General features: G+C 54.4%; 1 protein-coding gene and 1 long non-coding RNA gene across 3 annotated transcripts; one reads left to right on the top strand and one right to left on the bottom strand.

The window, feature by feature from the left end:
• The first annotated feature begins 980 nt into the window (after positions 1–980).
• LOC115248577 (chloride channel protein 2-like) lies at positions 981–12657 on the top strand. 2 transcript variants are annotated; one of them, XM_029832334.1, is made up of 6 exons: positions 981–1110; positions 10452–10605; positions 11158–11289; positions 11433–11561; positions 12175–12308; positions 12386–12657. In XM_029832334.1, exons 2-6 carry the CDS (start codon positions 10452–10454, stop codon positions 12500–12502), a joined length of 666 nt encoding a protein of 221 aa, XP_029688194.1. In that variant the 5' UTR covers positions 981–1110; the 3' UTR covers positions 12503–12657. The 2 variants fall into 2 exon arrangements, with proteins under 2 accessions (XP_029688194.1, XP_029688193.1); XM_029832333.1 differs by lacking the exon at positions 981–1110 and adding an exon at positions 4073–4308.
• On the bottom strand, positions 8288–8676 carry LOC115248578 (uncharacterized). The gene is made up of 2 exons (XR_003887402.1): positions 8536–8676; positions 8288–8463 (listed from the first exon to the last, which is right to left on the bottom strand). It is a non-coding gene; the product is annotated as an uncharacterized lncRNA (long non-coding RNA).
• Positions 12658–12670: the final 13 nt, after the last annotated feature.

Here is a 12670-nt window from a genome sequence, read left to right as displayed (position 1 = left end):
TTGCCTGGTGGAAGCGGCTGTCGCTTCACACAACTCGCCTAAGTTTGCATCGGGTGGGGATCGAGGCAGGGTTCACCTGTGTGGGCGGGATGTAGCCGTAGCATTAGCACACCTGAAGCCTGTCCTGGGGAGGACCGGTGGACAGGTGCATGACATTTGCTCTGTGGCTGTCAGGCCTTCCACGTTCCACATGATGACAGCCACAATAACAGTAATAACAACAGTAATCATAATAATGATATTGTAATTTAATTGCATTACTCGACGTATTTATGAGCAGGTGAGTTAAAGCTCTTCGGTGCCGTCATCCGTCGCGTTTTAACGCCCGCGGGACGCAGCCGGATGACGGCGACGCTGCAATTGATTCGGCCTCAGAAGGGAACGGGGGGGGGGGCGCGCGCACCGCCCATCAGACGACGTTGACGCATCTCCTGCTCAAACTTATGAGGCGTAATCGAGGTGAATGGCGGCGTCTGTTGGCAGAAGTGCGCGTTTGTGCTGTGCTCGACGGGAATAAAACGCACTTTTCTGCCTCCTCCTGTCTGCACATAATTAGGAAGGTGCGCGGCGGCTCTGCGGAAGATGACCGGCGCGCGTGAATTTCTGCACACGCGGGGAAGAGTGACGGTGACACTGGTGCACCCGCAATGCATCACGGCCGCGACAGCCCAGCTGGCTCGCCGCGCGCCACAGGCGGACTTTCCGCGCTCCCACATTAACGCCGCCTCACTCTGATGCGGCTCCGCGTCCCTCCGGCTCCCCGCAGCCACACCGCAGCATCTTCCGGCGGGGCGCCGCTCCGGACACGCGGGAATTACGCGCTGACAAACTTTGGATCGATGTCGCCGTCAGGGATCTGAAAAAGGTTCCCCCCGCCGTGACGCGTGATCCCGGCAGTCGTCCGCTGTCTCGCCGCATCATCGGTTAAACCTGCCCGCTGCAACCTGTAGCTGCGCCCCCCCCCCCCCCCCCCCCCCCCCCCCCCCCACCCCCCCTCTAATTTCAGACCTTGTTTTGCGGCGCAATGGGGGGACACAGCTGACGCTTCCGGATCCGCAGCCAGCGCACGAGCCGAGATAGAAGCAGAAGAAAGAAGACTCGAGCGCAACCGTAAGTGTCTCTTTTATCCGTCCAAAGATTCGAATCCGTGTTTGTGCCCGGAACTTTACCCGCGCCTCAAGGGCAAGTTGAAGGTCTGAGTGTTTCCGGTGCCGTCGGCAGGGTGCGGGTCCTCCTGGTCCTGCCCAGCGTTTGGGACGGACGCGGCCAGGAAGAGCGTTTTAAAGCTCGGCCCAGAACGGAACATAAATCAGATCCGTCTTGATGGAGTCACTGGGCAGAAACTTTAGGCCCAAATGGTCTCGAGCTCATCTCCTTCTTCTATCTTCCACCACATGATGGATTTAGATCCCTCACCCGGAACTCTGGTGGTTCTGGATCTTTATTCTGAGGTGTTTCAGCCCTGGTAAAGGTTCCTGTGGAGCGATGTGGGTCAGTGTGCTGCTGCTTGGGGCTGCAGAGCACCTGGTTCCTGGGCTGAGCCCCCCCCTGGTGCCCCCCCAGCTCCACCACACATGGAGGTGGGGGGGCAGTTCGCCCACTTTAGCTCAGAACATTCCCAGAGGTTCTTTGGAGAATTCCAAGAGGATTTTGGCAGGAGGGAAGTTTTGGCACCTGATGAAGCAGCAGCTGTGTCTCACTCAGCACCTGAGCTGCACCTGCAGCACCTCGCACAGTCGCTATGTGGCAGCGCAGCACCGTCGCACCGCAGCACCGTATCACTGCAGCAGAGTAGCACCACAGCACCGTCGCAGCGTAGCACCACAGCACCGTAGCACCACAGCACTGTAGCACCACAGCACCGTATCACTGCAGCAGAGTAGCACCGCAGCACCACAGCACCGTCGCACTGCAGCAGAGTAGCACCACAGCACCGTCGCACCACAGCACTGTAGCACCACAGCACCGTATCACTGCAGCAGAGTAGCACCGCAGCACCGTCGCACTGCAGCAGAGTAGCACCACAGCACCGTCGCACCACAGCACTGTAGCACCACAGCACCGTAGCACCACAGCACCGTAGCACCACAGCACCGTAGCACCACAGCACCGTAGCACCACAGCACCACAGCACTGTAGCAATACAGCACCGTAGCACCAGAGCACTGTAGCACCACAGCACCGTAGCAATACAGCACCGTAGCACCACAGCACCGTAGCACCACAGCACCGTAGCACCACAGCACTGTAGCACCACAGCACTGTAGCACCACAGTACCACAGCACCACAGCACTGTAGCACCGTAGCACCACAGCACTGTAGCACCACAGCACTGTAGCACCACAGCACTGTAGCACCACAGCACTGTAGCACCACAGTACCACAGCACCACAGCACTGTAGCACCACAGTACCACAGCACCACAGCACTGTAGCACCACAGCACCTCAGCACTGTAGCACCACAGCACTGTAGCACCCTCCAAACAGGAGCTAAACTTGCTGATGTGGCAACTTTTATGGCCTCAAACATGCAAAGTGAGAGCACACACACACACACACACACACACACACACGTGCGCATGAATACAAGTGAGTTTTAGTTTTTAAGCACACACGAAGGCATCATGGACCACTGGATCAATCAATCAATCCATCCATCCATCATCCATCCATCCACCCCTCCATCCATCCATCCACCCCTCCATCCATCCATCCATCCACCCCTCCATCCATCCATCCATCCATCCATCCACCCATCATCCATCATCACCCCTCCATCCATCCATCCATCCATCCATCCACCCCTCCATCCATCCATCCATCCATCCATCCACCCATCATCCATCCATCCACCCCTCCATCCACCCATCCATCCCACCCTCCATCATCCCATCCACCCATCCATCCATCCATCATCCATCCACCCCTCCATCCATCCATCCACCCCTCCCTCCCTCCCTCCATCCATCCATCCACCCCTCCATCATCCATCCATCCATCCACCCCTCCATCCCCACCCCTCCATCATCCATCCATCATCCATCCATCCACCCCTCCATCATCCATCCATCCACCCCTCCATCATCCATCCATCCATCCATCCACCCCTCCATCATCCATCCATCCATCCACCCATCCATCCACCCCTCCATCATCCATCCATCCACCCCTCCATCCACCCATTATCCATCCACCCCTCCATCATCCATCCACCCATCCATCCACCCACCCCTCCATCATCCATCCACCCATCCATCCATCCACCCCTCCATCATCCATCCATCCACCCCTCCATCATCCATCCATCCATCTATCCACCCCTCCATCCACCCCTCCATCATCCATCCATCCATCCATCCATCCATCCATCCATCCATCCACCCCTCCATCCCACCCCTCCATCATCCATCCACCCCTCCATCCACCCCTCCATCATCCATCCATCCATCCATCCATCCATCCATCCATCCATCCATCCATCCATCCACCCATCCATCCATCCATCCATCCACCCCTCCATCCACCCCTCCATCATCCATCCACCCATCCATCCATCCATCCACCCCTCCATCCACCCATCATCCATCCACCCCTCCATCATCCATCCATCCATCCACCAGTTTTCTTTTTGGCTCTTTTGATCAGAAATCATGTTTTATCACGATTGGAGCTCTGATATAAAACAATATTGTTACCTGATGAGGTTTGTAAATGTGTGAAATTGTCAGAATCTGATCCATTAAGGGAGACCAACAGAGCTGGATGAGCACACACACACGCACACACGTGCACACGTGCACACACACTTGTGGGCTGCTCATGCTCTCCATGCTGTGATGAGTCAGGAGAGCATCTGCGTCCACTCTCAGATAAAAACCACTGCAGAAAAAAGTTGGAAAAATACTGCAGGACACACGGATCAACTGGAAATTCCTGTGAAGTCCGGCAGTAACTCGGATGCAGCAGTGGAGGAGGAGGAGGAAGAGGAGGAGGGGTAGGAAGAGGAGGAGGGGGAGGAAGAGGAGGAGGGGGGGGTTTGCAGTGCGCCTGCACAGAGCTGCTGCGAGGCGACAGCCAGCAGCCAGATCGGCTCTCATCTGCGCACGTACTCGTGCACACACGGCGTCATGCGGAGGAGATCCGGATGACAGAGCTGTCACACAGCGCACGTGACGCGCACAACCGCGCCGACCCCTCCCCGTCTGGGCCACTCGAACCTCCGGGAATCAGCTGCCTCCTTGGAGACGCGGTCGCCATGGCGAAGGACAAGAGCGTGAACCGGACGCTCCAGTACCAACAAACTTTGGTGAGTTCCGGGTCGGTGCTGGTGTGAGGGTGTGTCTGATTAGGAATTCCAGATGGATCCTCATCGGTTACATCGTTTCATCTCCTTCCTCCTCATCCACCCACAGGTGGCGTCTGGTCCACCTGATCTCAATTTAGATTTAATTGGTTCTGATTGAGGGAGTAAAAGTGTGAGGTTGGCAGCAGCTGCTGGGTCGTGTTGAGTCCGGTTAGAGCTCCCTCACCCTGCAGCCATCGCCACGGCAGCCATCGCCACGGCAGCCAACCCTGCTTTATATGCTGCTGCGTACCTGATCTTGGCGCTGCTCTCCCGTGCACACATGCACGCCTGCAGCTGAGAGGGGCCCGAGAAGATCAGGGTGTTTTTCAGGTGTGAAGATCGATGCCTGGCTACACGTCTCGGCGAATAGATCAATAGTAATGGGAAATGGCCGCCCCCCCCCCCCCTCCGCTTGGGTCGCTGTCTTTATCATCAACTCTCTGTGCCCCCACTAAACTTTGGACGGTGAGCGGAGCTGAGCCTCGGATGCTCAGGGCTCCTGGATTCTAATGCTGATGAATGGCTCCAGGGGTTCATCGTTTGGATTCAGCCGGGCTGCGCACAGGCGCTGGTGCATAGCAGGACTGGGCAGGTGACAGAGCAGATAGATCTACCTGATACATTCCAGGGGGGGGGGGGGGGCAGCAGCGTTCTCTCCCCGTCTGCACTGCAGAATTGATGGTGATATGAATCTGGAGCTAATTTGTCCAAAAACAACCAGCGTTTCTGCTGCACGTGGCAGCGTTTATGGAAATGAGCTGACGACTGAGTAGTTGGTGTAATTAATGTAATTAATGAATGTGGCCACCTCTCAAGATCAGAGCGGCACTAATGCTGCTGTTCACTCACACAGCAGACACATTTCATGGAAAAATGCTGAGTAGTAAAACGCAGAAGGACCAGTTATTTATAACCAGGAAGTATGGGTGGGGGGGGTGTGATGTCATGTGATGTCATGGTCGTTGGTGCAGGTAGAAGATAGAAGGTGTCTCCAAAAAGACATGTGGGAGTGGATATCTGTGCACGGTCTCCCTTTATAGGAATGTGGGCAAGTTTGCTCCATGTTCCAGCTTCCTATACGGTGTGTGTGTGTGTGTGTGTGTGTGTGTGTGTGTGTGTGTGAGGGGGGTGCTGCCTCTACAGTCCTCTCAAGCCCACACATTGATGCCTGAACCTGTCAGACATGCTCACAGCCTCCAAACAGGAGGAGGCGCCAGAATGTGGCTGCAGCAGGAAAGGAATTCATCATCCAGCTGAAAATGAAGACCCCCCCCCCCCACACACACACACACACACACACACCAACCCCCCGACCCCCCCTCAAAGACCACAGGGCTCTGCGGCACTGCAGAACTATGTAACAGTAAACAGCTGTGAGCAACCTGCTGCACCAGTTAAAGCTGATAGGTCTGATTCCTCAGGACCTTTGTGTCGGTCGATACAGAGCTCTGCATCAGGAGGAAGCAAGTGCACGTGCACTCCTGCACATCAGGAGGAAGCGAGTGCACGTGCACTCCTGCACATCAGGAGGAAGCGAGTGCACGTGCACTCCTGCAGCCCAACAGCTGAGCTCACACGAGCACATCTTTGAATGCTGCGCAGCATTTGGACACAGACTGTATCAGTGAGAAGTTGTTGCCTCAATGTGTGTGTGTGTGTGTGTGTGTGTGTGTGTGTGTGTGTGTGTGTTGGTGTGTGTGTGTGTGGTGTGTGTGTGGTGTGTGTGTGTTGTCTTGTACACAGAGCAGTTGGTAAATATGAGCATTTGTTCTCCCAACCTGGAGGCCTTTAAAATGCTGCATTTGCCATCAGGACACAGGCGTCACTCTTCTGGCCAAACTATTCTGCTGCCTGTAGCTGTGCAGCTTTGACTGCATGCCCCCCAACACACACACACACACTCACACACTCACACAGTTTTCTCAGGGGTCTACTGATTCTGGCTCAACTCAAAGCACCAAGTGTCAGGAAGAAGAAACACAACTAAACTTAATAGTCTATCAATAACTGCCAAATTGGTGGTTTTGTTCCTTTTAATCTACTAATTGAATAATGGCCTATTTTAGTTGGATAGGTTCATATGGGTGGGTCTCTGGGTCTGGGTGTGTCTCTGTAGGTCTGGGTGGGTCTCTGTAGGTCTGGGTGGGTCTGGGTAGGTCTCTGTAGGTCTGGGTAGGTCTCTGTGGGTCTGGGTGGGTCTCTGTAGGTCTCTGTAGGTCTGGGTAGATCTCTGTGGGTCTGGGTGGGTCTCTGTAGGTCTGGGTAGATCTCTGTGGGTCTCTGTAGGTCTGGGTAGATCTCTGTGGGTCTGGGTGGGTCTCTGTAGGTCTGGGTAGGTCTCTGTGGGTCTGGGTGGGTCTCTGTAGGTCTGGGTAGGTCTCTGTAGGTCTCTGTGGGTCTGGGTAGGTCTCTGTGGGCCGGGGTAGGTCTGGGCACCCCTATCGCTACCCGCTTTGTTTTAGGCAGGCTTTTAAGACACCGTAACACAGGAGCGCTTAATACGTTGGTCGGGATCTACCGGTCGATCGCCAAGGTACTATCTAAGTGCTGCAATGCCAACAAGCTAGTCAGTTTGTGAATCACTTTTGTTTTTTTCCTCTTAAGAGGGGCATTAAAATGAGTGGGGGACCAAGTAAAAGAATAAAACTTCTCACTTTCATTCAGAATGGGAGGAGGGTGTGTGCCTCCTCTGCCAGTCTGCCATCACAATAGCAGAGAAGGGAAATGTGGAGCGTTATTTTTGGAGCGAGAGCACACAAGCTCCACACAGAAAGGCCGTTTCTAACGGGGGATCGAACCTTCTGGCTGTGAGGCAACAGAATATTGATCACGCTTACACAAATAAAACTGCTCTTTGTGTAAAATGATGAATCCTCCATGATTGCCACTCTCCTCATTCCTTTTACATTTTGTAGTCGGATTTTTAAACGCCATGCCGGTTTGCAGCCACGTCTTCCTTTCAGGTTTTTCCCTGAACTGAAAGGCTCCTTTCTGCTGGCATTGATTTCAGTTACGAAAGAGTCGGCAGCAACTGGTGGGAGGTGGGAGTGAACTGGTGTAGAGGGCTGTGGAGTGGGAGGTAAACTGACTAATGAAGGTACAAAAGTTGGTCGTGTGGGAGGTTAACTGGCTACAGAAAACAGCTCATTTAACCCACAGGGTGCTCTCCAGGGGGCTGGGATCCAGATGGCCAGCAAACACTTCCATACAGGCCCTGTTTATACCTACAGTGGGTGTGTGGTGCTGGCCGTAATGTACGCCTGTACTCCTGTATAAACTGTATTCAGCAGCAACTACACTCAGTTCAGCTCGCTCTTGTCTTGACTGCTTCATCCCTTTCAGGGTCACAGGCAGGTCCCCCTGGATGAGTTGCCAGTTCATTGCAGGGCTCTATATGAGCATTTGGTACCTTGGCAGTGCTCTGAAGGTGTTCTGGCACCCCCCTTCTACCAGAACACCCTTCATGTTTTGGCTGTCCTGGGCTGGAACCAGGAGCAGCGAAAGGTGGAGCCACCAGCGGCCCGCTCAGTTCAGCTATGACTAGATTAGATTGTGTCGATGGTGAAAAGCAGCATTAGCAACTGGATCCTGTGTGAAGTGGAGATAAACACACAGATCTAGTGTGACCACAGATGTTACCAGGTTGTCAACCTCACACCTTCCCCTTGGTTTACTGCCCTGGGCCTCAGCTGGTGGTCCTGAGCTCAGACATCTACAGCTGCTCTGGCCCTCCTGCTCAGGGGAGCTGAAGCAGGCTGCTGTGATGCACATCCCAGTGGGGGGGGGGGGGGGGGGGGGGTGCTGGTCCACACAGCCCTGAACAGTGCAGATGGTCAACCAGAACCCTACAGGGAACTCTGGGAGTGGAATAGATGCATTCATGGTGCAGCTGGTTCTTTGGATCAGAGCAGTCTCCAGAGACCTTCTGGCCACTGGTACAGGCATCTTTGGGGCAGCTCAGACAAAGGCTACATAAATGAGTGCAACAACAATTCTAAGGAACCCTTTTATTTAAAAGTTGCAGGTTAGTGGATCATCTTGATGTGGTAATGATTACTTGTCCACTTGAAACAAAGCCCTTCTGACTTGAAGGAACCCATGTGGCCACAGCCCTTCCTGCAAGGAGAGGACAGTCAGTTTGATCTTGTAGGCAAGTGTTTCAGTCTGCAGCCATGTTCTGGGACTCACGTTGCCGGTGGCAGGGCTGGGCACAAGAGTTGGTGCTGCTGGGATGGCACACTGCCGTGTTACAGTGGATGAACACCTGAGGAAAGGCATTGCGTCACCTTCAGAAACCTCATTTACAGCTGTTAGCATCTCAGCTTTACCGTGTCACTTCTGAACATTCATGGTGTCGTCCACAAACGCAAACATTTTAAAGGTGAAACGTTTGTAATGGTTCGGGTTTTGGAGTCCAGAGGAGCCGTCCACTTGCACCACTTTGGTCAGGTAATGATCGTCAGCGTAGGGACACCTGAGGCACGACAAAGCTGGAGATGAGCGAAGGGGGACTGTTACAAGAAGCAGGCAGTCAGCAAAAGCTAGATACCCATTTATGAGGAGATCCCACTGTGGAAAGCTGTGAGGACTTGGTGTTGACGTGGCCCAGCAGTGCTCCAGGTTCAGGACGATGTTTGGATCAGCTCGTTCCACCAGGTTCACCTGAACAAAGATTTCTTCCCTCAGCAGTTTGGTGATTGGATACTCGGCCGGTGTGTAGAAGGAACTGTAGTGCTTTCTCTTCTGCGATTTAAGAGTTTAGCGTCAGACACATTTTAATAAACAACACTGCTCTGCGGCGTCTGTTGCTGCCCACCTGGTCTGCATCACCTTTGAATGGCACTCTCCACTGGCAGTTTCAGCTTCCCACCCTCAGGGGTCCTATGGCAGCACGGCCAAAGGTGGAGGAAGGTCGTTAACCTCCATGATAAGAGCCTCCACAGCGTTGCCAGAATACCGACACTGGAACAAGAGCCTGAAAAAGGGAGATTAGACCTCAAAATCCTCCAGTGGACCCCAGAAAATAGGTTCAGAGTACCACCACTCAAAATGGCTGTCCTCTGGGTGATGGAGCCTCGGGGTCCAATCCCCACTTCATAAGACGACGACATGTGGTTCTCGTAGACTATGTAACCATCTTCCTGCAGAGTCAAGAGTGGACGCCATTTTAAGAGCTGCACACTGAAACGCCAGCAGCCACTTTGAAGGTTCCACCCACCTCGCTCATCGTGGTTCCACATGCTGTCACAGGGAACTGGAAGATGGCAAACGCAGTGGTGAAGTCAACAGGGGTGCAGGAGGGGTCGTTGGTGTCGAGCTAGGCTGATCGAGTCCACGTCCATGTGTGGCCAGGTAGCGTCCCGAGCCACAACCACCACAAACTGGCCGTCACTGGTACACTGCACGGTCACTGGTGAGGCAGCAACAGGGCCCGTTTACCCTGGCCGTGCACGAGTGCCCCCACACTCAGCCAACACTCACCTGCTTTGCCGTAGTAGCACTGAGATCCATCAAAGCAGCAGTTGATTTTATCACACTCCTCAGCAGTGACGTCTTGAGTGCCGCACCGGATCTTCTGTCCTTCCTCCACCTGGCACTTGTCAACCAAATCCGTGGGCGGCGAGACGTTGGGTTGCTGCAGAGGATGCTGAGGCTGCACTTTCTCCACAGGCGGCATCCACTGACGCCTGGCAGTGACATCACAAGCCAAGAGAACAACCACCACAACTCCAAACAGACACTTGCACTGCTCCATTATGGTGTCAGCAACCACACACTGGCCCAAACTGTGACAACAGTACCAGAGTGCCCAGATTGGGCTTTTATACTGGTCTGACTGGCGCCGTTTCCAGGGAACTCCGCCCCCCCTCATTAGGACTTAATTGCATGCACACGTGTGCAGTTAATCAGCTGGGAGCTGCCAAGTGCTGCTAATTGTCTGCTGAGTCACAAATGAGGGCCTTTTATTTTCAGAGACGTGGTGAAGAACAACAACGAACAACAACGCGCTTTTCCAGCAACAGAATCCATCTTTCCAATCAAAGCCTCGTTTTCCAGGGCCTGTGTGAGCGCTCTGTCCTCCGCTCTCTTCCCTAAATGAACAGATGTATGGGCGGTACACGCAGGAGCTGGGGGTGTATGCCAAGGAAGAGGCGGCCCGCCTGCGGGATGGAGGAGGTCTGCGGAGGAACGCCAGCGTTCGTGGTCGCACCGCGGACGTGCTGGAGTACCAGAAGGACCCCTGCGCCAAGTGCCAGTGTAAGTGATGAGCACGCACCAGGCCCAGTGTGCAGGTGGCATAAGGCTCCAACACACTCTGAAGGTCATTCCCAGGCTGAGTGTGTGTGTGTGTGTGTGTGTGGGGGGGGGGGGTCTGCTGCATGCAGTCACCACACGTCTCCACTCTCATCCCCATCAGACGGCATCTGTTGCTGTGTATCTCCTATATTATCAGTATTTTACTGGCATGATTTTCTCAGATGTGGATCTGGTAAATGTGTTAGTAGCACAGTGGAGCCCCTCCAGGGACCGGTTCTGGGTGGTTAAGTCCATTCCAGACTTTGGCAGCAACCACAGACAGAAAAAATGAGTCCAGTGATGCTTCTTTTATCTGACCCAGCTCAAAATTGGAGATTCGTGCGTCAGGTTGGAGTTTCCAAGAGGACCCAGCTCTGTGAATGTGGTGCTGGAGGTGGATGAAGATGAGCTCACGCTCCACCAGCTCATTCACAGACGCATGTGCAGCACCTACACATGCCTTTAATGTTCCTCAGGAACCATTTGAAACGTCTCTCCTGCTTTGGTCCTCAGTGTGTGCGTCTCGCTGTCAGAAATTCCTGATCCTGCGGGTTGGGGAGGATTGGATCTTCCTCATCCTGCTGGGGCTGCTCATGGCTCTGGTGAGCTGGGTCATGGACTACGCCATCGCCTTCTGCCAAGAAGGTAGGAAAGAGTTTCAAAGACAGGTGAAAGGCTCCTGATTGGCCATCGAAGCCTTCATGGAGAGCAAAAGAACCCCTTTAAAAATCATCCATCAAATCTTTAGTTTGCTGTGTGTGTGTGTGTGTGTGTGTGTGTGTGTGTAGCACAGAAGTGGATGTATGCTGGCCTGGACAGCAACCTGCTCCTGCAGTACCTGGCCTGGGTCACCTACCCTGTGGTGCTCATCACGTTCTCGGCAGGATTCACGCAGATTCTGGCTCCTCAGGCTGTGGGTGAGACGTGCGCACGTTTACGTGCAGCTTACGCACACGCCCGTGCACACGCCCGTGCACACGCCCGTGCACACGCCCGTGCACACGCCCGTGCACACGCCCGTGCACACTTCCACATCCTTAAAGTGTTCAGCGAATGTCAAAGAATCACCTGTCGTGTGCACCACACAGAGGAGATGATAGACCACCCCCGACATGATGATGTCATCTGACCCCTGGGTTCATTTGTTCCTCCTTACCCCCCCTCCTCCCTCGATCCCCCCCCCTCTCTCCCTCTCTCCCCTCTCTCTCCTCTCTCTCTCTCCTCTCTCCCACCCCCCTCTCTCCCCTCTCTCTCGCTCTCCTCTCTCTCCCCCTTCTCTCTCCCCTCTCTCTCCTCTCCCCACCCCCCTTCTCTCCCCCCTCTCTCTCCTCTCTCCCCCCCCCCCCTCTCTCCCCCCTCTCTCTCTCTCTCTCTCTCCCCCTCTCTCCCCCCTCTCCCCCTCTCTCCCCCCCTCTCTCTCCTCTCTCTCCCCCCCTCTCTCCCCCCTCTCCCCCTCTCTCCCCCCTCTCCCCCTCTCTCCCCCTCTCCCCCTCTGCTCACTTTTTGTCTTCTTTCCATCACCCCACCCAGGTTCTGGTATCCCTGAGATGAAGACGATCCTCAGGGGGGTGGTCGTGAAGGAGTACCTGACTTTTAAAACCTTCGTAGCCAAAGTCATCGGTCTGACGTGCGCCCTGGGCAGCGGGATGCCTCTGGGCAAGGAGGTAGAGCGGCTCCCTTCTTCAGTCCCAAACCTAACGGTTTCACCATGTTGTCCTCTAAGCGTCTCCTTCCTTCTCAGGGTCCTTTTGTCCACGTTGCCAGTCTTTGTGCTGCTCTGCTCAGCAAATTCATGGCTGCTCTGTTCGGGGGGATTTTTATGGTAAGAAGGGACCGACTGTTGGACCCAAACCTCTAACTGCTCTTCAGCTTCTTTCACTGACTGAACCGTCATCATGTTTTACTTTGTTATTCGATTCCAGCACAGATAGACGCCTCTCAGGTTAAAAGGTTGGACCCCTGCGGTCTCCATGATGTGTTTTTGTTGATTCCTTAACTTCCTGCTGTCTCCAGGACACGTTCTGCT

Source organism: Takifugu rubripes, unplaced genomic scaffold (assembly GCF_901000725.2).
Source record: "Takifugu rubripes unplaced genomic scaffold, fTakRub1.2, whole genome shotgun sequence".
Lineage (NCBI taxonomy): Eukaryota > Metazoa > Chordata > Actinopteri > Tetraodontiformes > Tetraodontidae > Takifugu > Takifugu rubripes.
The sequence above is the reverse complement of the archived record's forward strand: the minus strand, read 5'-3'. Positions and strand labels throughout refer to the sequence as shown.